We start from the raw sequence: 25,254 nt of genomic DNA, 5'->3' as shown, positions 1-25,254 counted from the left end.
TCAAACATTTAAGGTAAGTTAACAGCGCTTGTATATTTTGTGTCGTAAGACTTGTGTCGTCTTACCCCAGTCATTAATCAAATTTTCTTCTACGTATACAACTTTTACGTTTTTTTTTTTGTCAGACTCTGTTCGCAGCCTGTACTGTACTACTTTATACACACATACATACATAAAATACATAAAACGTACATAAATATAAGTGGCTTTTAGTAAGATACTTAATTACAATACATAAATACAAATACGTAAAAATTAAATACAAGTAACTTTTAGTAAGACACTTAAAGGACTGCTATAATTCCAACACACTTACATGGAGAAAAATCACTCCGAGATACGTGTTCACCTTTTTCATTGATATGAACTTTTTTTAAAATATTTTTTATTTGTATTCGTGAACTGCCCAACGACTCAAGTGATGTGCACTTTTTGTCCAGTAGATGGCGGCCTCGTGTTTCCTCAGTAACACGTCAACAAAAATGTTTATTATTCAATTAGCTTTTTGTTGCCATCCACTCAATGACGTCGTCCAAAGACAAGAAGCATTGTCAACCTTGTTTGGAAATTTACTTATTGTCTGTTCGTGTGTGTGTGTGCGCGCGTTTTTAATTATTTATTGAAATATTTATTCTGACCTAAAAACTTTTGGTTCCTATGTTATCGTTATAGCTCAAACTCACATTTTTGCATAGAAACATGCGCGTGACACACACACGCACACAAGGAAATAAACGTGCACCCTCTGGTAAACTCATGGTTGTGTTGATGACGTCACAGTGAGCTCATCTGTGTGACGATGTAACACTGCTGACAAACAGGACGTATTTTTAGCTCTGTTGCTAGCCGGCTAAAAAGCGTATAGAAAAGAGGAAAGTTGAGACACTGTAACACGCTCCGGGGCGTTCAGTCAAAAACACACACACACACACACACACACTGACTTGTGCATGTTTCAGGTCAGTGTTGGTTCTCATTAGGCTGAGCATGAGTGTGCGTGTAAATAAAAGATGATGATGATGATTACAACGACATATATGCGTAAATAATTGAAACCTTTGTGAGTTTGTTGATGTCAGTAAAATCTGGTCAACACGCATGCTAACGCTGTGAATGCTAAGTGTCCTCAGATGTTAGTTTGATGTTCTAATTATGAGAAGTTAACCGGAGCTTTTGCACTCTTTTGTTTGTTGAAACACTTTCAAGACTTTTGGAATGATTGACAGCAGCCAAGGAAGGAGGAAGATCACATGCAAAGAGAGGAGGAGGAAGATCACATGCAAAGAAAGAGATGAGATGATTTCTCCTCTAAGGCACTCACACGCACACGCACGGCCGCAGATGAGTCATAAAGAAATGAGCATACATGAATGCGTAATGTGCGGCAGGTGTAATGGAGCGATGTTGCTCGTCTGCCCTACATCTGCTGCAGCGCTCTTCACTAATGCTCACTGACCTGTGCGTATGCGTGCGCGTGCCTCGCAAGAATAAACGTTCCTGCCGTTTGATGAAAATCATTTTTTGGGGTCATGTACTGGAGCAGTGGGAATGGCGAATGAGTATAGTGCGTGTGAATACATGGAGCGTTTGTGCGGTTTGTGTGCTCAACGTTAAACAATCAGCGCATTTGGTTTTCAAGACTTTTATTTCACGTGCGCTTCCAACAAGAATTCAAATATGAGATGTGTGTGCGTGTGCCTGTGAACAGCTGTTTTTTGTCCCACTTTCTTTCTGAAATTGTGTCAGTGCAAGTTAGTGCGGGCAGTCTGACAGCCCATAATAGTCAGGCAGCAAAACGCTGTGTGCGCGCAGTTGTGCTTCTTGTGACAAGCAGAAAGAATCTCAAAGAAACGACTCGAAAAGTTCAAGTTTGAAAGTTTGGGATGACATCATCACTGGACATTATTGCTAATGACATCATCACCAGAAGAGCAAGTCATCAGTTGAAAAGTGCAGCGACAGCAAGTTATCACAGTTGACGCATTGTCGCTTTCTTCTGCTGGTTTAAAAAGAAAGAGCACAGGTGCCCTCCAAAATGGAACTTTCCTGAGAAGGGGAGTCGGGATGACTCATTGTTGTCGCCTTGTGGAGACAGGTGGAAGAACGCAAAGTCACCCGGAGTGTGCTGGTGTCGAGTCCAATGACTCTGATGGCATCCAATGGAGTCACAGAATCAAAACAAAATCACGTGGAGTCAGATGGCATCAAACGGAGGAACATGGAGAAACATGCAATCAAATTGAGTCACATGGAATCGACCTGAGTCACATGGTAGATTCACGGGGGGGGGGGGGGCTGCCCTGCAAGGTGGACGAAGAGTGAAAAATTCCTGCAAAGGAAACATTTGGATCAAGGCGACTCCGATTCATCTTCGGGTGACGTCGCCACCTTGCCGGCATTGACTTCGCCCTCAGCCTGTGGCGAGGTGGCCGTGCTTGGCGTCATCTTCTCGTAGGTCCTTCTGCGTTGGCGACGCAGCGTGTGGCTCTGCAGTTCCTTCACCTCCTGCAGCACTTCCTGCGCCTCCTGCCAGGAACACATGGCCTCCATGAGGAGGCGCTCTGCCTCGGCATGCCTCTTCAGGAGCTCTTCCTCATCCTGCTTCGGTTTTGGGGGCGTTTTGCTCTGACAGCCGTCCAAGGATTCTGACAGGCTCTTGGATTTGTTCTGACCGGCACAGGATGAATCGTCACCGCCGTGGAGGCACGGCGGCAAATCGGCGGTGCCACCGTCCGGTCCAAGGGCGTCCTGCGGGGAGGCCGGAAGACGGGACACCTCTGCGGAGGGCTCAGAAGTTTTGTTGAGCGGTGAGTCGCTGAGACGGGCAGGAGACGGAGAGCCTCGGGATCGGGGGGAATCGACATCCCGGGAGCGGCGATTCTTGCGGCCTTTAGAGCGCGGCGAGTCACGAGCTCTCGACCGGGGCGAGTCCCTACGCCGTTGACCAGGAGAATCACCGCTACGGCTGCGTGGAGATGAAGACGCCCTGATGACACAAAACAAAAGTTCACACTTGCTCCACAAGAGGGCGTGTGTCCTATCGCCCACCTGGAATGAGGTGAGTCTCCAGCCCTCAGGTGACGAAGACGAGGCGACTCCACCCCTTTCCCAAACTCTTGCTCAGCCTTGGCTCTCTGCAGCTCCTGTCATGACGGCAACATTCACTTGAGTGGGGAGCAAAGCGGGCGTCCGCAGTGCAAGGAAGCGAGAAGAGTGCTGACCTGCAGACGGATTTCCTCCAACAATTCCTGTGCTCGTTGCATCTTCTGCGCGATGAGACTCTGCAGCTGGCCCACGGGCTGCACCGATGCCCCGCCCTCTTCTCCGGCAGGGCGTCGACCGAGAGCCCGACGCAACTCAGAGCGAATCATCGCCGGTCTGCCCGAGACAAAACAACACCCAGATGTTTACCCCAAAGGAGCAAGGGACTCGTTTTCAGTGTCTACCTGGAAGAAAGGACTTCATCCATGGATGCGCAGCGACTCCGCCCCGCAATTCCGCTTCTCTTCCCAGGCTGAGGGGTTCTGGATTGGTTCTGAAGGACCTGAGAAAAGACATGCAGTCACATCTACACGTCGGTCCACCCACCATGCATTTGGTCTCACCTGCTGGCTCTTGTGCACCTTGGAAGTTTCCAGTTGGGAGTGTTTTCCCCAGGAACGTTCGCTACCTCTGGGCAAACTTCCCGTCTTCATTTTGGGTTCCTCCGTTCGAACGCGTAGTTTGGACACATCCGTCCCCGAGCGCTGACGTCCGCCACCTCCGGCCGCCGCCAACTCTCCGGAGAAGCCCGCGCCGGACACGTTCTCCCAGGAGGCGCCGTCACATTCCGAGAAGCCGCCTTCCTCCTCAGCCACCAAGTCGAGGGTCAGCGAGCCGTGACAGGACGAGGAAGCCTGACAGGAAACGACGATTGAGAAGACTTTTCAGATGCACCGGATCACTCGAGGGTGCCATACCACGGTCATGAGGTGTCCTCGGGTGGGAAGACGGCGTCCGTGGGGAATCTTGGCTCGGTCTCTGGTGGGATGCACTAACACGTCCTGCTCCATGGTCACCTAGCCACAAGTGGATGTGGGTGGCCATGTAAATGATGACATCTGACTTGACTTAATTTCTACATTGGTCATCCTCTGCTCAAAATCTGTCTCAATTGACCAACGTACAGGACACGTGACAATTTTGTGTACACAGTGTGTGGCCACCTGGTCCAAAACTTTGTTTTTGGCCTTGACGATGGCGACGTTGAGAGCATTGACCCACGATTCTTTCTCCTCGGGACTGACGGCCAGGAAGAGAAGGTTGGGAACCTGAAAGAGGATAGACAACACGGCCCGCTCAGCACCCGAGGACAGTGACCCGTTTGCCGAGTCGTTGACGCTGGAAGATGACATCATCGTGAATGATGATGATGAAGATGGCAGCAGATTATTCCGCTCAGGCTCGTCCTGTGACGCACTAATGGGATTCTGTGGATTAAGTCTTTTACGAGTGTGTGTGTGTGTGGGGGGGGGGGGGGGGGCGAGTCCTGGGCTGAGCCAATCAGAACCCCGAGGTATTCGGCAATCAGAACATGGTGGGCATTAAACCCCGCCCGCCAGAGGGATGCTGGAGAAAATCCACCAATGAGAAGGCAGCTAGTTACAAGCGGGGGATGAAGTAAATCTCTCCCGGGAAGGAGGCAGCGCGTTTTTCAACCCACCTTGTTGCCGGGCCGTCGGCATCGTATGAGGGCGAAGCGGCTGTGGTTCTTCTTGCTACGGCTTTTGGCCCGCCTCAACTCTTCGGAGCGCTCGTAGTCGCCCAGGTCTAAAACTTCCGCTGACTTGCGCTCGTCCCTCACCTGCAGAAAACCACTTCTCATGACCCAAATGCCCTCGCACATTACTGAATTGACTGCCACGCCCACTGAAAATGCTCGGCGGCCATTGCATAACAACACGGCGGTACAAGGAAGCCAATAGATGCGTCGATCGATATGTGAGCAACGTGACGCCGCCACATGGACAATAAAATGCGCAAATTTGAGTGCGTCTCTCATAACAAGGCCTCTCAGCTCGTCAGTGTGATGCTAATACCAGATCGCCCGGACGCCGCAAGCGCATGGGGATGATGCGTGCTTTCCAAAAGATGGAATTCAAACGGCTACAACACTAATCTCTGGAAATGACCTAACTGCGTGTGTGATGCGGATGTGCATTTGTGCATGCAGGAGTGTGCATTTGCATTACAAATGCTCACCATTGTGTGTGTGTGTGTGTGTGTGTGTGTCAGCTGCAGGCTCGGTCATGTCACATGATCTTTGATTTACTCGCACGTGTTGACTGCTCAGCCAGCAGCTTTGGCCTGTATTTGTGTTTGGATGCATTTGATGGTAAAACGTGTGTCTCACTCCAGCATGTGTATGTGCATGGCAAACACACAAGACGTATGATGGGTGTGCGTGCGTGGTTGGTTCCGACCTCCTTGTCCGATATGAACAAGTGTTCTCCCCTGAGAACCACGTAGCGGTTCCTCCAAAGCTCCCTGAAGATCCCGCGGCCGCAGAACTTCCTCAGCCAACCAAACTTGTCCGGCTGTGGTGGCGCGCCCGAATGGGCCGGGTCCCGGGGCCCCTGCATCTGCGGACAAGCACATACCCACGTGAAAATGAACACGTGAGCATTGCGGCCCGGTAGCTCCTGAATATTTTTGAAACGATGCTCGCATGTTTGACATGTTCCGACTAAGCCAAAGAGATCACAACAGTGTCAACAAATATTTTCTCTCATCTGCAGCGTCGACGCTGATCTCCTTTGCTGGTGTACCTAATGAAGTGGCCACACCGGCAGGCAGCGCGCGGACGAGGATGAGGGAGAGATCAAGGTGCGAACTTATGAATGGATGATGTTTGCTAATAAACGTGCGCGTGCGCCTTCTTACCGGTCCTGCGTGGTCGCTCTTCTTCATTTTCGCTCAGTTTCTTCTTATTCAGCTTCTTCTTGCTTTTCTTTTGGTTCGTCTGTTGTCTGGCGAGAGGGAGGCGGCGTCCTCCCTGCGAGCGCGCGGGCGGGCGACCAGGCAGATGCTCCCCCTCAGCGTGCGCGCGCACTGTAACCTAGATTCCGAGTGCGCATGAAAGCGCCATCTGGCGGCACGAGCACGGTCGGGTAGGCCTAAACAAAAACGCTTGAGTACTGTAATAATATATTTTCATGGGATAACGCTGGGGCTGAGGGGGGCTTGTACAACAATGTAAGCCCCCCCCCCCCCAAAAAAAAAGTCCTACTTTGGCCAAGTTGTGCAAACATTACCTGGTCGGAAGGCTCCATCTGGTCTTCTAACGTTGTACGTTGTGCGGCATTCTGTCTACCTGTGAGTGGCCCGAGAGAATCTGGGGCGCCGATGCTTCGGAACGTCAAAAGATGAAGCCTCATGTGCCCATCACCAGCCTGAGATGACGGCCCCCCCGGGGAGACCCAGCCGAGCTGACTCCGACTGGCTGGTGTCCGAAGTCTCTCTGATATGACATCACACAGCCGCTCATCATCTGTGTCGGCTTTAGGTGGGCCACAGCAAAAGGATGTTGGTGTTGTTTGCCAAGCTGTCGAAAAGAGACACCCCAGAGCTGGGAAAGACGCCCGGGCTTTCCAACAGTGCCTGCGCCACGTCCCGCTACACCTTAAGACCGCAAGGATTGAAGCATGGACGCCCGCCTCAACCTGGACACCGTGTTAGAGATGGACATCCTCCGTCAGTTCATCCAAGATGTGGCCGCCCAGAACCAGAGAGATATGGAGACCCTCCGGCAGGAAGTGAATCACGCCGTTGGCCAGACGCATCGAGACGCCAAGACCGCCCGCCAGGAGGCCAGGAGCCTTCGTCAGGAGGTGCAGAAGGTTCTGGGCCCCAACCTCCCAGACGCGGAGGCCCTGCGTCAGGAGATCCGTGATCAGAATCAGAGAGAAATGGACACTCTGCGCCAAGAAGTGCTCAACATACGCCAAGAAGTGCCCAACATGCTGCAAAGAGACATGAAGCTCTTCCGCCAGGAGACCAAGAAGCTGCGCCAGGAGATGCAGACCGTGGCCACCCTGCGCCAGGAGTGGGACGAGGTCCGCGGCGGCCTATGCTCGTTGTCGGATAGGCTGAAGGCGGTGGCTGACCCCAGCAACGCCGGGCTCCCCAAAGCCGCACCCTGGAACTCCACCAGGAGGAAGCTTCGAGATACCTGCTGGGGGATCTCGCTGCCTTTGGCCATGACGCTGTGCGCCGTCTTTGGCTTCGGCATCGGCATCACCCTGTCTTAGGACGCCCTCTGCCAGCGCATCTCAAGCGTTTTTGAGCCCAAAAACAGTCCCCGAAGAAAATCCCGACAAAGTTTGGTTGTGATTGATTTTGTAACTCCTGGCACTGACATGCCCTGTGACTTCTATAAACACATTGCTTGACAACCACTGGCCCTGCTGACTTGACCTTTCAGGCCACTTTTGATTTACTTGTTTTCATTCACAGAACTATTTCAAGTCTTCATGGTTACGCAAAAGCAATTTATTGTATTTGTAAGTAACCGTTCATGACGTCGCTTTTCCGTACTGTAGCGCTGCGAGCCGACTCGAGGCCAACAGTTCTTCGGGTTAGGGATAGGGTTAATATTGGGGCACAGGATCAAATCAGGGCATATCTAGAAAACGGACCGGTGGCCCAGTCAAGGCGGAGGCACGCAAAAACAGCCAATGAGCCTTCTAAACGGACATGGTGGCATTGCGCTCATGGCTGCTTGCGCTCATCTGGCAGCGGAGAAGAAGAGCCTGTTGGTGTTGTCAAAGATGATGTTGGAAAGCTCCAAGGGATCCTCCTCCCTCGCTGCCGCTATCACCTCCAGAACCTGTCTGCACCAAAAGACACAAAACCAAAAGCAGTGTGTTTCAGCCGTCCTCTTCCGGACCCGGTGGTACTCACATGATGTGACAGGGCTCGTTCCTGTCCTTCAGGCAGTGGCCTGCCTCCCATTTCTTCTTGGTGGGAAAGACGGTTTTGAGAAATTTGAAGCCGGCGTGAGTCGTCTTGACGCCGCACCACGGAGCATCTGGCGGCCGGAAACGAACCAAAACGTCAGCCCGACACATCAACCCGGTACGTCCGCTTGCTCCGGACAACTCACCCGTTTCTATCATCAGTCGCTCGGTGGGGATGCGCTTCATGGCTTCTAAGTTGGCCTCGCTTTTCAGGGAACTGAAGAGGGCGGGTCTTGTTAGCGCCAGCTGCTCGTTACCCTACCGCACGCCGTGGCGCAATCGACCGGTCGCCATGGCAAAGTGTTTGCCCAAAGTGCGCTGGCTCTCACCAGCCGTTGATTCCAATGTAGAGGTCCAACTCGATGAGGGCGGCGGCCTCCTCTGCCGTCCCGTCAAAGGAGTGGACCTGGCGCCGGAATTGAAAAGTCAAACCAAAGGTTGGACCGAACATCCCCGAGACTTTCGACTGACTCACCACGCCTCCCACGCACCGGTCTCGATTCCTCCTCATGATGTCTGCAAATCGAGAGGATGGTCAGATTGTGTAAGACCGGAGCGGACCTTGTGACTCACCCGTAAAGTCCTGGTGGGAGTTGCGGCAATGCAGGAACATGGGAAGCTTGGTCTTCTCGGCCAGATCAAACTGCATCTCAAAGTATCTGCAGGTATCCAAAAACAAAGACCACCATGACGGAGAGCCGGTAAAATGGCGGGCCGATGTGCTGCACTTACTTGAGTTGCGTCTCTTTGGGGCAAAACTCCAGCCGGTCAAAGTCTACAAAGACAGGAAACCAGAGGGAATCGCTCTTTGCACAATCTGATTGGCAGCAACTCACCCAGTCCGCACTCCCCGATGGCGACCACTTTGGCCGGGTTGTCTGTCGCCAGACGCAGGAGACGTGACAGATACTCGGTGTCACCGCTCTCCTCAAATTGGCTGCAGCGGGTCGGGTGGCAGCCCACCGTGCAGTAGAAGCCCTCTGCGAGAAAGTAAAGTGACCAATGAAAAAAAGCCCAAAAGCTGTGATCGCCACGGCTACCTCTGCTGTGGGCTAGTTTGACTGCCTCCTCGCTGTCCTCCAGACTTCCTCCGGTGATAACAAACTACACACCAGACACATCATCAATTGGCAATTTATTCACATAAAACAGCGCAGGTGGCCGAGCGTCACCTTTTGGACGCCCGCATCTACGGCTCTGTCGATGACGTCATGGAAGTCATCTGCCGGATCACAACACGGCCAAAAGTAAAAGCAGCGCAGCCAACGTGACGGAGCAACATGCTTACCTTGGTGCTTGCGCTTGCCTCTGGAGAGCCCCCGGAACACGGGATCCGTCAGATTTACACCAATGTCTGATGCACGGACGCAAAACATAATGTGGATGATCTGATCCCAAAATTATTCCCCAAAACTCATCCGTAGATTGTTTTTTCTTTGGTTCAATGACACGCTATTTTAAACCTATTTTTGACATTTAGCGAAAGCTAGTGTCATTAACTCAGGACGGATCCATGACCTAAAACAATAACATTGTTGATATTTTCTTTAGGGATGTGTGCCTCACCGATGAATTTGTGCCGGGCCATAGTTGAGCGAATTCTGCTTGTCAACAACACACGTGCAGCCTTCATCCGGGGTGTTTTTTAGGATTACCGTAAATCTCCTAAAAAGAGTATCTGACGTGGCTCCAAGAGCAACCAAAAGACCATTGTTGGTTTCCATAACAAGTCTTTGTAGAATAGTGACTTACATATTAATGCTCTTTTGATTTAAAATGTGCTTATTTTGGCGCAGGTCGTTTTCAGGATTAATTTGGTCAACTGTCCTAAATTACCTGCCACAACCCCTGCCGTCCCCGACGGTTTTCATTTGTCGAATGTTTGTGACACAAGATTCGTTGTGACAGGATGTGGATAGTGCCTTGGGTTAAAAGGGAAATAAAACAAAAAATAATAAAATTTAAAAAATTAAAAAAATATCTAAAATGTTGTAATAACTGTATTAAAACAGCAATGACAAACGTGTCTCGAGAATGTAATCTGCGCGTTTGTTTCCAGGTTTACGGCGAAATCAGGACGTCACCAACTCCCAGAGTGCTTTGCGCGCTCTCAACTGGAAGGTGACACGAAAGGAAAGCTAAACAAGCCAAGCGACAAAGTGGGAGGATGGCCGCCGCCTACCTCAGCCACCAGCAGAAAGTGCTGCGACTGTACAAGAAATCGCTGCGACACATCGAGTCCTGGTGCATCTATCGGTAAGAGGCACAAACCCGGAAACATTTCTGACATGCCTGTACGACGGCGTCGCGCTAACGGGTAAGCTAATGGCTAAGCTAACAGCTAGGCAGGCAGGTCACTGTTAGATGAATTTTGGATTGATCTGACCTAGAATGTGTTTTCCAGCCTGCTTTTCCTCTAGACTTTAGGTGCCGGTTTTTGTCATTGCCATCCTCTTGGTAGCCCATTTAAGCATGATAATGATCACTAAAAAAGGTTGAACGGAGGTTATTTAGGAAGAAGTGGAGAAAATGACATTTCAAATCAACAAATAAAAACGAAAATGGAACATTGGGACGAACTGTAAACACAATGGAATCATGGTATATGTAGAACAAGATTGATGTTATTGTTTGTAGTTCTGTAAATAATCATAAGAATTAATGCAGATCGTCACAATGGTGACCTTTCATTTCCTTCACATTCAAACAAAGCCAATTCAATTTAAGCTTTATTGTAAAAGTTGTTACTGACGACTGCAGGGACAAGTACCGCTTCTACGCGTGCCTACTGCGCGCTCGCTTCGATGCCAACAAGAATGAGAAGGACATGATGAAGGCCACCAAGATGCTAAAGTTGGGAGAGGAAGAGTTCTGGGAAAACCAGCATCCGCAACCCTACATCTTCCCCGACTCGCCCGGCGGCACCTCCTACGAGCGCTACGAGTGCTACAAGGTAACCCCACCCTTTACCACAACTTAATTTGTCACGCTTTGTTTTGCTCCATCACACCCCTCCAAAAAAATATTCCTAGTGAAGAAAATATAGCTAGCACATCAGACTGATCCTCATAGATACCAAGTATCGATAATCGCTTTTACTTTTTATACCTAAGACCTCAACAAAAGCAATGGCGGATCATTGTTTCTTTCTGATGCACGTGATGATTTAGAAAAGCCCTGAAATGTTTCTTTTAGCTCTATTGCAATAATTCTCATTTGGACATTTGTCTCGCCTTTTTTGTGAATAATGTTCTTTACTGCCCTCTGCTGGATTGCACGGGAATAACAGTCCGTGTGGTGTTCCTCTGATCAATGTTTTGAAATGGTCTGATGTCATCCTGGACAGTGGATGATGAAATATATTTGAACTTGCATTTTTTTTGGCGGTAGCTGCCCGAGTGGGTCCTGGAGCATTGGCACCCGTCTGAGAAGGCCGCCTACCCTGACTACTTTGCCAAGAGGGAGCAGTGGAAGAAGTTGAGGGCGCTCAGCTGGGACAAAGAGGTGCGCCCCATCTTGTGTTTTTATGGTTGTTTATGTCATGTAAATTTGACATCCCCAAATGATGAAAGTCATTTCAAACCCAAAAGCATCTTCCCCAGAATAATGTATTTAAACATTGATTTGGGAGATCCAATAAGCCGAGACATCCCCCCTTGTGACATTCCAGGTGGCTCAGCTGCAGGCCGAGACTGCGACCGAGGGTCCCAGTTCGGAAGCCCTACCCCCGGCCCGCAAGGAAGGCGACCTTCCGCCTCTGTGGTGGCAATACGTCACCCGTCCCAGGGAGCGCCCCGCATAAACAGCCCGCCCGTTGTTGAATCAACATCGACAAGAATATTTGACTTTGTTCACAAGTTAACTTTAGATGGCTGAGAAGACCACCTCATTAGTTGCCGCCACACATGTCAATAAACACGTGAAGATGAAGACATGACTTCTGTTGTTTGTTATGCGGGCAATGGCTGTTCTCCTCACGTCAAAATACTGCTTGTTAAAAAAATCTCAAATGTATGACGCCAACTCTATGACATCACAAGTGAGAGAATTGCCAATTTACAAACATTTATGGTTATCTGTAAAACAATGTCAAGAACCAAGTCAAAAATTGCCTACAGGACCAAATCAAGAATACAGTCCAAAAAAAGCATCAAAGAAGTCAAAAAATGGCTAAAGAAACAAGTTGAGAACAAATTGTTGACTAAGTCTCTAATGAGATCGGCCGTTCCCGGATATCCCATTAGACAGCGATTAAGCGGGCTCAGCTGGTTAGCGCTAACAAAGCCGTCAGCGATTGGCCACCCTGGGGAAAAAAGCTACCAATTAGTTGACGTACGCTGGAGGAGAAGAAAGGGCACTCTCGGCGGCCAATGACAGAGCTCGGAGTGACTGATTCCAATAAGTTGAAGCACGTTCAAGGCTGATGCTTGCTTGGCACCATACGCCCTGAGAATGGCTGGCGACCAGTCCATTCTTTGTCTCTGTTTTGTATGTATCCATCCTGACATTGACCGGTGACCAATCAATTAGTCATCTGTGTGGCGTGAGGTTTACTAGTGACCAATCATTTTTTGTCTGTATCTACTCCGACATTGATTTGCGACCACTCCTTCACTTGTCAAGATGTGTGTTGTCACGACTTTCACTTTCTTGTCAACGCGTACGTGAATATTGAGATATTTGATGACTTGGCGACCAGTCAATTGTTTGTCTGCAAGTACTTTGACAGAAGCGACCAGTCGCAGCCTCTCCCCTTCGTTTATGTCTTCTTTTTTTTTTCTCCCAGCCGTTGCCGGTCTTGGACTTTCCCTGCGACCCATCCACTCCCGTTTTTCCTCCTCCTCAGTGGCACTGATTGGACGAGCCGATAACCTGATTTCCTCCCCCGTGAGCTCCCAATCGCTTTGGTTGTGCCTCTGGCTGTCTCCTTCTCTCTATTTCCATCTTTGAGCTTTATCCCTTCATTACTGATCTCCTTCATCCGCCGCAATCCTGATCGGCGCCAGCAGAGCGGAGGAGCAGTCGCGCACCAGCGAGCAGTCGCCGTCCCTGAGCAGCCGAGCAACAGCGGCCGAGCAGCAGCAGCAGCAACGCCCGATTGTGGAGCATCCAGCAACAGAACGGACACAGGTGAGCGTGCATCCGCTTGGGATTTGGGACCCGCCGGCGTAGACACTTTGGGTCCTTTTGGTGCCAGTAGAACTTTAAAAGAGCAGCTTGCGGGATTCTTCTCACGTGTCACCTGCCGTATTTGCTGGTGAAGATCAACATTTGAGGTGCCACAATCTCCTCGGCAGGATTCTCTCACTGTCTTTGGTTTTGGGGCAACTTTTCCCGGTCCATTCTTCCAACCTCACTTTTTTTTCCCCGTCCTCCTTGAGAACGTCCCGGGGTCGTCCTGATCCCGGCCGGGGTAAAGAGCAGCAGCTAATCGGATGACAGGAGATTTCAGCTCTAAAGCTTCCTGTAAAAGATCTCCTGAGGGATTTGCACAGGCACTTTCAGCCCGCGGTTCGTCACCACACCCACCGTTTTGCAGCCTTTCACCCCTTGAGATCTTCTCAATTCACACTTATTCTTGATGAAGATCAGGCAACAGATAAAATAGCCACAAGTTTTGCTTGGTGGGAGACGTTTGTGACGAGTGCTCGCGGGAGGACGCTAATTTGCATTTGTAGCAAGCGAGTAAGCTCTCAGCACACAGAAAATGAGTCAGAGTAAAAAAAAAAAAAAAAAAACTGAAACGAGCTGAAATGCAAAGAACCTTCCAATTAAGACAAAAAGTTGTGCAGCTGACTTTTTGCAAAAAGCTCCGTTCACGTTTTGTTTTTCACTCTTAAGGAGCACAAAGCACATAGTTCATTTTCACGCTTTAGAGATTGTCCATAGATATAGCTGTCACCCCCTTGCAATCTCGTGGAGCCAAGCAACAGAACCTTGGGGGAAAATGTTCAAATGCGGGTCGGCGTTATCCACAACCGGTTCGGCCTAGGCGCACCCGTTCGGGCGCGTCGAGCTCTTCACGGTTAGGGTTCAGTCTTCCTGGTGGGGCTTGGAGTTCACGCTTTGGGGTCGAGGTTCCGGGTTTGTCGCTTGTCGTCAGAACGTCGACAGCATTAGGCGGGATTACGTCCATCAGGTACATGTCTAATCTTTCACGTCGGGAGGTGACCCGTGTTAACGTATTCAGGCCAGGGTTAAAGTGGTCTTTAGTTCGTCACGGACTGCGTCAGGCACCAAAGCAGGGTTAGCTCATTTGGATTTGCAAAATACGGCCAAAATAACAGCTGTCGTAGACTTTGACAGTTGTTTACTCTAATTTGTTGTGCTTTGCTTTGTTCCAGTTTACCGCCACTAAGGTCCCCTCGCCACTGTCGCCATGGCAGCAGAGAAAGCTGAGATTGATGCGTTGAAAAAGGAGTGCGACGGGCTGCGTGCCAAGATCGAGGTGAGCCAGCTCAAACATCACCAAAGTTGCCTGCGTCCGTTTGGCTGAAGGCCGCCTCTCCCCCTGCACCAGGCGGCGCGCAAGGGCGTCAACGACACCACCATGACATCGGCAGCGAGCGGCGTGGACTCGGTGGGTCGTGTTCAGCTCAAGCAGAGGAAGACACTCAAAGGTCACCTGGCCAAAATCTACGCTATGCACTGGGCCGCCGACTCAAGGTGAGTGACGCCGCACGGGCTGTGCTAGCTCACTAAGCTAACTGGCGAGACTTTTGATGAACTTATGTGCGTCTGCCAGGCAAATGGTGAGTGCGTCGCAGGATGGCAAACTTCTAGTGTGGGACACCTTCACGGGCAACAAGGTGAGTCGCTGCCGCCGTCGTTATGTGACGGCGTCTGACTCCTCATTGGGTAGCCGGGACCGGGCGTGAACTCCATGTTTTTTGCCGTCGCAGCTGGTGGCCGTCCCGCTCAAGTCGGCCTGGGTGATGAGCGTGGCCTTAGCGCCCTCCGGGAATCTGGTGGCCAGCGGTGGTCTGGACAACATGTGCACCGTCTGCAACATCAAGGCGGCCAGCCCCAAGACTCTCCGGGAGCTGGACGCACACACAGGTGATCAAGCGCACTTCTCTCCATTCACGGGGGTGGGAGGGGGTCATCCTCGCTCGTCCACTCTACAAAATGACCTCGGTGACGAGCTAAGCAAATGTTTCCGATGACCAAGGTTACCTTGCCTGCTGCCGCTTCCTGAGCGACTCAGAGATCCTGACGGCCTCGGGCGACACCACCTGGTCAGCTTCCCGCCGCCCGGTTCGTCGGCCGACCTCTTGCGCCGACCACCTCTTAACTCGTCTTGTCCTGCACTCGCAGCTGCCTGTGGGACCTGGAGACGGGCAAGCAGAAGGTGGTGTTCACCAACCACATCGGCGACTGCATGTCCTTGGCGCTGTCTCCCGACATGAACCAGTTCATCTCCGGCGCCTGCGACTCGCTGGCCAAGCTGTGGGACATCCGGGAAGGAATCTGCAAGCAGACCTTCATCGGACACACCAGTGATATCAACGCCATCGCTGTGAGATGCTCAAGTTGGAACCGAGCGTATCATTTGCTAGAGAAATGCTAACACATCATGCTAACTCGCAGCATACATGTTTCCCCACGAGTGAAAGAAAGCGCTTTTCTAACGCATGCAAGCGGGGTCGGCATCGTTCTCTCAACCGATTGTTTGTCCTCGCCCGCCCGCAGTTCTTTGCGAGCGGCAACGCCGTCATCACGGGCTCGGACGACTGCAGCTGCAAGATGTACGATCTGCGCGCTGACCAGGAAGTGATCAGCTACCAGGACAGCAGCCTGAACGCTGGTGTCACGTCGGTGGCGCTCTCCAACTCGGGCCGCCTCATCTTTGCCGGCTACGACGACTTCAACTGCCACATTTGGGATTCTCTCAAGGGCGAGAGAGTCGGTGAGTCCGCCGGGTGCCTAGTTGAGTCTGGATTGGACGCGGTCCCACCTCAAGCAAAACGAGGCCTAACAGACAGGCTTTGCGGGTGCTAAAAATAAATATTAAAAAAGTCCTCACAGGCAGGCGTGTGATTGGCTGTTGCGCTCATTCTGGTTTGTCTTTTCACGCTCATTCTGGTTTGTCTTTTCACGCAGGCGTTCTGTCCGGCCACGACAATCGCGTGAGCTGCACCGGCGTTCCCGAGGACGGCATGGGCGTCTGCACGGGATCCTGGGACAGCTTCCTCAAACTCTGGAACTGAGCGTCCGGCCCGGGAACCCCGTTGGGAGAGGGAAGAGAAAAAAAACAAAAACGGAAGGCTACATGTTTTCAGGAGGTTACATCACACGCGTCCTCTCTCTCATCCAACTATGCAAAAATCAAACAAAACCCATCGGGAAGGCGGCAAGCAAGATGGCCGACCGGCGAGCATCCACCGTGCAGCAATGAAAAATCCATCGCAACCTCAAAAACGCTCCCCAACACTAGGATGGTTTGAAAATTAAAATAAAACAAAACAAAATCAGAACGGATTGCTATGGAACCAAGTGTAGCGATGCAGACGTGATGTTCCGGTGACAGGCGGCGTGAACTAGCACGCACGTAGAGAATACTAGATGCTTTCCTAATTAATCGTGTCAAAACGTTAGCATGGACATTTGATTGTTAAGTGTCTGCTTTTTTTTTCCGGACTGCGCATAGAGAGGCCCCGCCCCCTTTCTCCCTTCCCTCTCCCTTTACTGTGCAGATCCATATGTTGATTAATAAATCATGTACGCAGTGAAACAGCTCAAACTGCACTTTGTAGTACTTTTGACGCGTGTGCAGGTCCTCTGTAAAAAGACACTCTTTCTAATAAATGTAGAATTCTGCATTATTAACAGCGTATGTGTCCATATGTGCTTAAAAAAAAAGCTACATACTTCTTAAGTCAATGCCAAAATAAGAAAATCTACTGCTGCTGCCTTCATGTTGGCTCTTTCTTTTTTCCCCTCCACCATTTGAAAACTACATTTGTTGTTTACGACGGAATTGAACACTCCTTTTGCTGGCTGACTTCAGATCGTCGCGTCAAGTTGCGACTCGCGGAATGCGGCCGACGCTGCTGATGTTATATGAATGAAGCGAGTTTTTGCGTTTTGAATTTGTTGACGCGGCCGCTTTGCAGGCCAGCGTGCCGCTTGCTCAGCATTGACGTTCGCTAACTTGGTATGGACACGCATGGCGCTAAAAGCTTCTGGTCCAACCCGCACCCACCGCCGTTTTGGTTTTCATGACCGTGGGGTGTTTTTGTTGTTGCTGCAGGTGCATTTTTGTATGGATATAGTCAATGAGATTAACGCACAGATCTCTTGGTTTCGGGGGCAAAAACGGCCATCCGAGTAATGCCGGTTTTGGCAAGTGGCAACGTAAGGTGGTCGCCGGTGGCTTCAAGTCAGCGCCGCGGTGAGCTCCGCGCGTTAGCCGCCTTGAGCGCAGTTGCTTCACGTGCGTTGCCATGACGACGCTAGCAGGAGGAAGGCTAGCGGGTCAAACGTGGGCCGGATGGCCGCCTGCGCTTCCACCTGCGCTCTCGTGTCGTCACAACGCTGCTAAGAAAATACTCCCTTATCTAACTTCACTACATTTTCCAGGTACGTGCAGACTTTGCTCATGAATTGAGGATAACTTTTTTTCAGTTACGCCTAACGTCTTTGGGTAGAAAGGCAGAAAAACAAAACGATTGGTAATTAACATGTCGGATGAGCGGGCCGCCACCGTCGTCATGGTAACTGATGACAGCATTTTGGGTCCGGCAAAAAAGTGCCTTTTTGTGATGCTATCAAAGCAGACTCGTCGTTTGTGCTTAACGTTACATGTTGTTGATTGATCGATTGACATGATTGGCTTGTAAACGAACATTTTAATTGTGGCAAAAGAAATTGTCTTGCCTTCAGATAATTGCATGTTGAGTGGCCAACGAATGCTTTTTTTCCCATTGGCTGCCTTTGCAATTCGAAAATTATATTCCATGTGTTCTTTTTTTTTTTTAATGATATACATTATTCGGTATTTCTTTCTAACGGAGTCCAGGTTGTTAGTGTGGCTAATGTGTTTGACTCGAACAAGTCTTCTTCATCTTGATTGTGTCCTTTGATTTCCCCAGGACGCGTCCCGGCCAATCAGCTCGCAGCCCGACGAGAGCTTGCGCCCTGATTGGCCGATTGGCGGCACTTGAACAAGTCGAACGTGGGCAAAAAAAAAAAAAAAGCTCCGAGGCGGCGGACGGACGGACGAGAGGTGCAGCGGCGGGCAGAAAGCCGTCCAGACCGCACTGCACGAGCGTGCACCGAACCACCTGCTTTTTATACGTTCTGTTTTTTTTATTTTCTTCCAAGAGGCTTGCACGACAAATGGACGGCACAACCTCGACGCGGTTTCTTCCACGCGCCACGCTTCAACACGACAGGTGCGTACGTACGTCCTCTTCAATGACACCTGTCCCCCCCCCCCTCCCACCCCCGGGCTACTCTGCCATGCAGAAAACGGGTGAGGAGATGTAACATAATGTCTTAGCTTGGTGCAAAAAACAACAACGGGTGCGGTAGGGGAGAGAGTGTTTTTTTTTGGGGGGGGGGGGGGGGGATTGTGCTGCTGCAGTGCAGCCACACGCGCGCAGAGCGCCTTTTTTCGTGCACGCGCGAACGCCGCCTCGGCACAATGCAACAAACCTCCATCTTGGCTCAATACTGCAGACGCACACGTGCAGGACGCGCCCACCTTGTAAGGGTCTGTGTGCACGCGCATGGAGAGACAAAAGACACACGTACTGCCGCACGCATCCGTTCACACGCACACACTTTACTTGCACTGCACGTGAATGCAGCATGCTGCAAAACAAGTGCTTGATCACCTCGTCTCTCGACAGCTGCTGCTTGTGTGTGCGCGTGCGCGTGCCCGTGTGTTATGGGATGAAATGAGGTGCCTCCAGCTGCCCGTTGGTCATGTGCACCTAAACTCATCGCAACATCCACGATAATGATGTGACGCTTACACACACACACATACAGACAAACATACAACCGCAATATTGTTTGTTTTGTGTTAGCACGTTAGCTTGATTTGAATAGCAAGGTGTCCCACAGGTGAGAATGGCAGTGCGAGCGGTCAATTGGTTAGCGACCAGTCCAGGATGATCTCTCGCTCCAAGTCAGCTGGGATAGGCTCAGGTTGACCCTGACAAGGGGAAAGTGACAAATTCTTTGGTGTGCTGTTTCTGTCTTGAATTACATCATTACTTGACGACTGATGTAATGAGGTCATCAATAGAAAACCTTTATTGCCATTTACATTCGAAAGACAGCGTGAATAGTTGCTGCATTGATAGTCTCACCCCTTGTTGTAGTTGTTTGCCTAACTTCTTTTATTTTGATAGTCATCACAAGCGAGCGTTGGCGAGGACGAGCACGTTGGTTTTCTTTTGCGCCCACGTCGGTGTCGAGTCAAGAAGCGGCCAGCCGCCCGCGCGGCGTGGGCGGGTCAAGTGCATTGTGGGAAATGCTGGGAATGACGTAGCTAAACTGCAAAAATGAGCTCGATGATTTAGTCTTTTTTTGGGTGCTGAACTTCTCCAAGTGCATCTTGAAGCACCGGCAGCAAAAAACCAATAGTTGCTGATGAATGATCTTGCGTGCATCCTGCCACCTAGTGGACCGGAGCCGTTTTGCGGCAATAAGAAGGGCTGATTTTCATTTTGATCTCGGAATGGTGCCATGTCACATAAATGCCATCTCTGTCTTGCAGTGCGGGGAGAAGGTGGAAGAGACCGTGAGCGCCCCGGAGAATTTACATATGTCCAAAAGCAAACACCGGCGCCAAACTCACCGTCACGTCAACAAGAAGCAAAAGAATTGTGAAGCTGTCTGAGCTTTGGCCACTTTGCCTAACCTCATCGGGGGACGGTGGAGCAGTCCTCCTCCTCCTGGTCTTCTTCCAGAGGCGGACTGGAATCCCTTTACACCCCAGCGCAGACCTGGCGTCCACCTGTGGATGAAGCCATAAGCGCTCAGCCCCCGAGGCCAAAGCCTTGCCAGCCGCTTCCGGGCCACGCCCCTTCCCCCTCCTCTCGGCTGACGGATGAGGCCGGGCCCGTTCATGTCCGGTGTGCGGGCGGAAGCGCGTCGTCCCGTTCTCTTCTGCTGGCGCCAGCTCAATTCAGAGCAGAGACACTCGTCGCGCAAGGGCCAGTTTTGCACTTAGGCCGCCCCTCCCCGAGGCCGCCCCTTCCCCCAACCTCCACCTCTGGGGTTGCATCGGAACCGCCTCCACGCTCCTCCTCTCGGGTTCCGTGGCTCCCCGTGAGGCTTTCTATCTATCACACATTTGCCTTGAGGTTCCTCCAGCTGCTGGTCATCCGCTTGCGGCTTGGCTTCCTCAACTTTTACTTGAAGCTAGCGCCGAAGCAAAGTTTACACACAACCCTCGATGTTTACACTCCACCTCCTTCCGTCCATTTTGTGCTCCCGCTTGGACGGTGACGAGTTTACGTTTCAAGGTGTTTAAATGGGCCGCCTAGCAACAAGCTGCGTTTACACGAGCACGCATTGACGTTTACATTCAGGTGCCAGATCCAAACTTTGCTACTTTTTAGAAGTCATCCCCCAACACCCCGTTTTGTCTTTTTATAACGCATCAACACGACGATGAAAGCCACAATTTCAGCGGGGATATCTTGCTGCTCCCTGCTGCTTCTCTCCTGCCTTGCTGTTTCCACGGTAACTGCCGATAACGATGTCAGGAAGCCGCCTCCCGCCCCACCGTCCGACAAGCGCGCCACCCTCTTCCTCCTCAGGGGCTACAAGGCGGCAGAGGTCGACGACAGCCCCCCGCCACCCCCCAAGCCCCTCCCCCAGACCATGTTGCCCAGGAACGTGACGGCTGACGCCCTCAAGCCCCCGCTGGGCGCCGCCCAGGTGGCCCCGCCCCCCAGGCAGCTGGTCGACGTGGACGTGTGCAGGTAGGATATGGCAAGGTGTGGGCCGCCGCCGCTTGTTTGCGGAGGCGTCCTCCTGTTGCCTAGTGACTGCTCAGTCGTGGCACGGCGGATGTTTGCCAAAGTGCCGAAAAAGCACATTAGCTCTTATTAGCTTAGAGATGCAAGACTGGAACGTCACATGGCACGCATAATGATAACCACACGTATTTATGTTTGAATTCTCTAATGCTGACGGAGCCCCGAGCGTGACTGGTCTTAAAGGTGTGCGACCATGCGCTTTTGCAGAGGCTACTTTGACGTGATGGGCCACTTTGACAGCACCTTCAACTGCTCCAAGGGAAGCTACATCTACTGCTGCGGCACCTGCCACTTACGCTTCTGCTGCGAGCACCAGCGCAGCCGTCTGGACCAGGACTCCTGCACCAACTACAAGTCGCCCGACTGGGCCGAACCGCTGGTGCCTGTCACCGTGCTCGCCGACAACAAGCCCGACCCGGACTTTGAGACGCTCCGGCAGCAGAACAGCAGGTGGATACGGATGGACGGGCATCTGCGACCGGTCGCAACAGGACGGGAGAGATTTATGCATCACGTATTTTCTCGTGTGGTTCGGACAGCACAGCCTACGTGATCGGCGGCGTGATCTCCTTCACGCTGGTGGCGGCCGTGGGAGTACGGATCGGCTTCGCCAAGGTGGCGCGGCGCCCGCGCAACCGAGACGCCAACGTGCCAAGGTGAGATGCCGCTTCCAAAGCCAAAAGATCCCCTTTGGCTTACGGCGTCTGTCTGTTTGTGACAGGTCGTTGGTGGACATCCTGCGTCACCAGTCCAGTCCAGGAGACAGGAACAACATGTCGAGCGTCTCCGACGGACGCCTGCCCAAAAACGTCTACACGCCCATCCCGCAGAGCAAGGACAACCGCAGTGAGTGCCCGCTTGCGTCTTAATGTGCGTGTGTGATGTAATAAAAACGAGTGTCCAGGTTGCAAATGCGCGCAGGCAACCTCCGCACTGCTGCTCTTACATAAAGCGTTCAGATCATTTTTGTCACTATTGATCAGACCGCGGCTCGATACTCGTGCTGCTTTTTGCAGTCGGCTTCGTCTCTTTGTTTGCAAAACAAGAATCGTAACGCGAGCGTGCGATGCTTGTGATTGTTTGTGTCACTTTGTATGTTTGGATGTCAGTGTGTGGGTGCGTGTTGCGGAGTGCGCATGTGAGGGCCAGAGTGTGTTTCGGCGTACGCGCATTGACGCCGAACACTCTCCGAGAGCCTAAGTGCGGAGATCTTTAGAGTGCCGGTCATTGCGTGTGCGTGGATGTGCTGTTGGTTTGTCGCTGCGTGCGCACGAATGAGAGGTGGTGGGGGATGAGGGTTGCCAATACCAGATGAGAGCTGGCAATTGCGGGCCTTTTTTTTTTTTTTTTTTTGCTGTCGGCAGGGAGATGACATGCAGCCATGTACTAACCCGTGTGTTTTGTGTGTCTCCAGAGCGAGGCGGGCGCATGAACAACATGAGCACACCACAACTGTCATCGGGCCCAAAACTCATCAGCAGCCGCGGCGGCGTGATGGGCGGCGAGCTTTGGCGTGGCCCCAGTCACGCCTCCTTCTCGCACTCCTTTCACAACCTGGCGCAGCTGCCGCCCTCCTACGAAGCCACCGTCAAGCCCGAAATCACCAGATACAGCTCGCTGAAGAAGCTCGGTGAGGTGGCCGCCGGCTCACTTTGTCTTTGTGGGTCCAGGAGTGTGTGCGCACCTTTTTCGCTTTTGCAATTGTCAGGCATGTCTGATTTTTTAATTTTTTTTGTCTCAGAGCGTGAGTGGGACGAGTATCCTGGCTACCGGTCGGCCAAGCGGCGCTCGGCCAACGCGCCGCCGTCCTTCTACTCGTCGCAGCACCAGCTTCCGCTGGCGGGCGACTACGTGACGGGCTGGTCGCGGGGCACGCTGCCGCACGACGGCTGGCGGCCCCACCCCTACGAGCCCCCCTCCGCACCTAACCCTTACCCGCTGCCCGCACGCTACGTTGGCGACAGCTTTGGTTTGGAGCGACCGCCGCGACGTGTTCGATCGCAGGATCAGCTACTGGCGCTGGGCGAGGGTAACACGCTGTCGCGCCTCCTCAACAACCAGCAGCAGCGCTACTACAGAAACCCAATGGGGGCCGGTGGGAGGGGCGTCGACTCGCAGACGCTGCTACGCAGGTGACACGCCCACTCACTGACACGCAGAGTCAAAGATCTTATTAAGACGCCAACTAACATCGGCAGGTCCCACGAGCGTCTCCTGCTGTCCTCCGAGCGGCTTGAGGACCAGCTGCTGGCCATGGGCCTGATGGCTGAAGGGGCCGGCGGCGGCGGCATGCCCACTGTGGGTCGCCTGAGCCACCAGCACAAGGCGCAATCGCAGCAGAACATCTGTGGTACGCCGTCCATGGAGCGCCACCACATGGTAAAGATGAACTCTCACCCCACGCCGGGCGGCTGGGAGAGCCGCCCGTCCGCCCGACGCGCCGCCTTCGCCGGCAAGCGGCAGAACACCTTGGAGCAGCTCCACTTCATCCCGGGCGCCGGCGCCCTGAGGACTGCCAGTAAGAACGAGGTCACAGTGTGAGCTTGGGGGACGAATGCATTTGCATGACGCCGGTATGCCGTGCATGATTGCCGAACGTAAGAACACTCACACACGCACACACACGAGAAGTTTAAACGAGTAAGGTCGGAGAGCGCTTTGGCCTCTAGTGGTGTCCAAAGGAGCCCAAAAGAACAAGAGATCAGGACTGACTTTGTAAGACGGCCGGGAGAGGAAATCGAAGAAGGTGGGATGGAGGAGGAAAAGAATAGAAGGGAGCTCTCATTTGCCTTCTCCTTCATTCCAAGGTTTGTGGAAAAAGAAACTTCCTTGGACAAATTATGTCTTTGCCATCTCGTTGAACTTTGTGACGGCATTTTTTTAGCTTCCAGATCAAGTTTTAAGCTTTCAAAGCCATCTAAAAGTAACTTTGCGGAAGATGCTTTGAGATGCGAGCGCGCCCGTGGAACAAATGACTCGTATATCGAGGTACAACTTTATTTTGGGCCGTTTGCTTCCTTTTTTTTCAATTCAATTTTCGTCGGCACCTTGACTCGCGTAATTGCTCGTCTTCCCGACGGCACGTTGTGAATAGCCAAAAAGCTCGCCTGTGTTTTGGCCAACAAGCCTAGACTCGAGCCACATCCTGCAAAAATGCCGAGCGCCGAGACTCGGATGCTAATGACGCTAAGGGCTATACACACGCAACAAGTGATGACCTTTGGGGGGGGGGGGCGCACACGGTCCGCCTGTGGGTTTGCAAGACTTGCGTCTTTTCCAAGGCCAATTTTTTTTCCAAAGCCGAGACCAACGCAGTCCCATCTGGTTCCCATTTGCTGTTCGACCTTCTGCTCCACAAAGGCAAACAAAATCCCAAACGTATAATCCCACAAAATGGAGGAAAACTACATTTTTTAGAGCATGCCGGTAATTTTAAAACCAGGAAGTAGAAACAAGGATGGGATGACCATCACTTGGTGTGTTGAAAGACTCTTGATGGTGTCTGGAAGAGGGTGCCACTTTGCTTTCTTGAGTTTGATGATGTCGCTTGTTGTCATACGGGCCCGCTGCCTGTTTTTGTTCTTTTGACAGGACACGTGAAACAAGCGTTGCCCGAGCACAGCAACGGGGTTGACTTGTAAATTGTGTCGGACAACGTGCCATTTTAACCCTTTAAATACAAAGCGCTGAGGGAAGGCCGTTGAATTGTTCCGCCATCCATCGTTTGAAAATGAGGTCGTTTCCTGTGGCAAAAAGAAAAAAATCAGCAGCTAAAAGAATCCAAAAGGGTGTCGAGGAGCAAGGCGTCAGATCTGGCCTCGCAAACGGCCGCCTTTGGGCTTGTGACGCACCGCAATAAACAGCATTTGATTTGCTGATGTAGCCCATTCGCAACTCCAAAACGGATGATGTCACATTGATGATGTCATAGCGTGCGTTACTCCTCCTTGGGATGCCGAGAATCAGAGGAATTTTGCAAAGAGGATCAATCACTGTTATCATTGACCAAAGCCACTTGAGTCCTCTTATTTGTCCTCCTCAGAAAACCTGAAAAGACATCCCGGTGAATCGCGCACGCGTGTGCGTGGGAATCACGGCCATATAATCTTTGTAAGTCTTTCTGCATACCTCAAATTGTAAATGACTATTTAGGACATCACGTCCAATGTTGTCCTTACGGGACAAAAAAAGACCTCACAGCCCCCCCCCCCCCCTTCTTCTTTGTACAATTCATTCTGTTTGACAATGACAAATAA

General features: G+C 51.7%; 5 protein-coding genes across 7 annotated transcripts; 3 read left to right on the top strand and 2 right to left on the bottom strand.

Annotated features, from left to right (window-relative positions):
* Positions 1-1,637: 1,637 nt before the first annotated feature.
* Positions 1,638-6,230, bottom strand: LOC133144682 (pleckstrin homology domain-containing family O member 1-A-like). Of its 2 annotated transcripts, XM_061267554.1 has the most exons (10): positions 5,923-6,230; positions 5,463-5,621; positions 4,703-4,843; positions 4,206-4,310; positions 3,960-4,058; positions 3,606-3,896; positions 3,447-3,544; positions 3,222-3,378; positions 3,049-3,143; positions 1,638-2,986 (listed from the first exon to the last, which is right to left on the bottom strand). In XM_061267554.1, exons 1-10 carry the CDS (start codon positions 5,947-5,949, stop codon positions 2,350-2,352), a joined length of 1,809 nt encoding a protein of 602 aa, XP_061123538.1. In that variant the 5' UTR covers positions 5,950-6,230; the 3' UTR covers positions 1,638-2,349. The 2 variants fall into 2 exon arrangements, with proteins under 2 accessions (XP_061123538.1, XP_061123537.1); XM_061267553.1 differs by lacking the exon at positions 5,923-6,230 and having other exon boundaries at positions 4,703-5,606.
* A 1,278-nt stretch (positions 6,231-7,508) lies between these two features.
* tatdn1 (TatD DNase domain containing 1) lies at positions 7,509-9,654 on the bottom strand. Of its 2 annotated transcripts, none has more exons than XM_061267599.1 (12): positions 9,564-9,654; positions 9,286-9,351; positions 9,170-9,219; positions 9,038-9,101; positions 8,834-8,977; positions 8,730-8,772; positions 8,571-8,656; positions 8,473-8,513; positions 8,327-8,403; positions 8,144-8,214; positions 7,942-8,068; positions 7,509-7,871 (listed from the first exon to the last, which is right to left on the bottom strand). In XM_061267599.1, the coding sequence occupies exons 1-12, from the start codon at positions 9,628-9,630 to the stop codon at positions 7,766-7,768; spliced, it is 942 nt and encodes a 313-aa protein (XP_061123583.1). In that variant the 5' UTR covers positions 9,631-9,654; the 3' UTR covers positions 7,509-7,765. The 2 variants fall into 2 exon arrangements, with proteins under 2 accessions (XP_061123583.1, XP_061123584.1); XM_061267600.1 differs by having other exon boundaries at positions 7,509-7,867.
* A 434-nt stretch (positions 9,655-10,088) lies between these two features.
* Positions 10,089-11,927, top strand: ndufb9 (NADH:ubiquinone oxidoreductase subunit B9). Its single transcript, XM_061267613.1, has 4 exons — positions 10,089-10,253; positions 10,758-10,950; positions 11,388-11,501; positions 11,668-11,927. The coding sequence occupies exons 1-4, from the start codon at positions 10,165-10,167 to the stop codon at positions 11,797-11,799; spliced, it is 528 nt and encodes a 175-aa protein (XP_061123597.1). The 5' UTR covers positions 10,089-10,164; the 3' UTR covers positions 11,800-11,927.
* Positions 11,928-12,186: 259 nt separating this feature from the next.
* On the top strand, positions 12,187-16,788 carry gnb3b (guanine nucleotide binding protein (G protein), beta polypeptide 3b). The gene is made up of 9 exons (XM_061267598.1): positions 12,187-13,127; positions 14,342-14,445; positions 14,518-14,663; positions 14,743-14,806; positions 14,900-15,056; positions 15,169-15,235; positions 15,315-15,516; positions 15,690-15,906; positions 16,101-16,788. The coding sequence occupies exons 2-9, from the start codon at positions 14,377-14,379 to the stop codon at positions 16,205-16,207; spliced, it is 1,029 nt and encodes a 342-aa protein (XP_061123582.1). The 5' UTR covers positions 12,187-13,127; positions 14,342-14,376; the 3' UTR covers positions 16,208-16,788.
* A 1,424-nt stretch (positions 16,789-18,212) lies between these two features.
* Positions 18,213-25,240, top strand: LOC133144719 (protein shisa-7-like). Its single transcript, XM_061267620.1, has 8 exons — positions 18,213-18,394; positions 19,729-20,941; positions 21,206-21,448; positions 21,538-21,654; positions 21,720-21,844; positions 22,413-22,628; positions 22,740-23,130; positions 23,197-25,240. Exons 2-8 carry the CDS (start codon positions 20,628-20,630, stop codon positions 23,537-23,539), a joined length of 1,749 nt encoding a protein of 582 aa, XP_061123604.1. The 5' UTR covers positions 18,213-18,394; positions 19,729-20,627; the 3' UTR covers positions 23,540-25,240.
* Positions 25,241-25,254: the final 14 nt, after the last annotated feature.

The sequence above is a fragment of the Syngnathus typhle genome, linkage group LG20 (genome assembly GCF_033458585.1).
Source record: "Syngnathus typhle isolate RoL2023-S1 ecotype Sweden linkage group LG20, RoL_Styp_1.0, whole genome shotgun sequence".
NCBI classification, from domain to species: domain Eukaryota; kingdom Metazoa; phylum Chordata; class Actinopteri; order Syngnathiformes; family Syngnathidae; genus Syngnathus; species Syngnathus typhle.
This window is presented reverse-complemented; position numbering and strand designations above follow the sequence as displayed.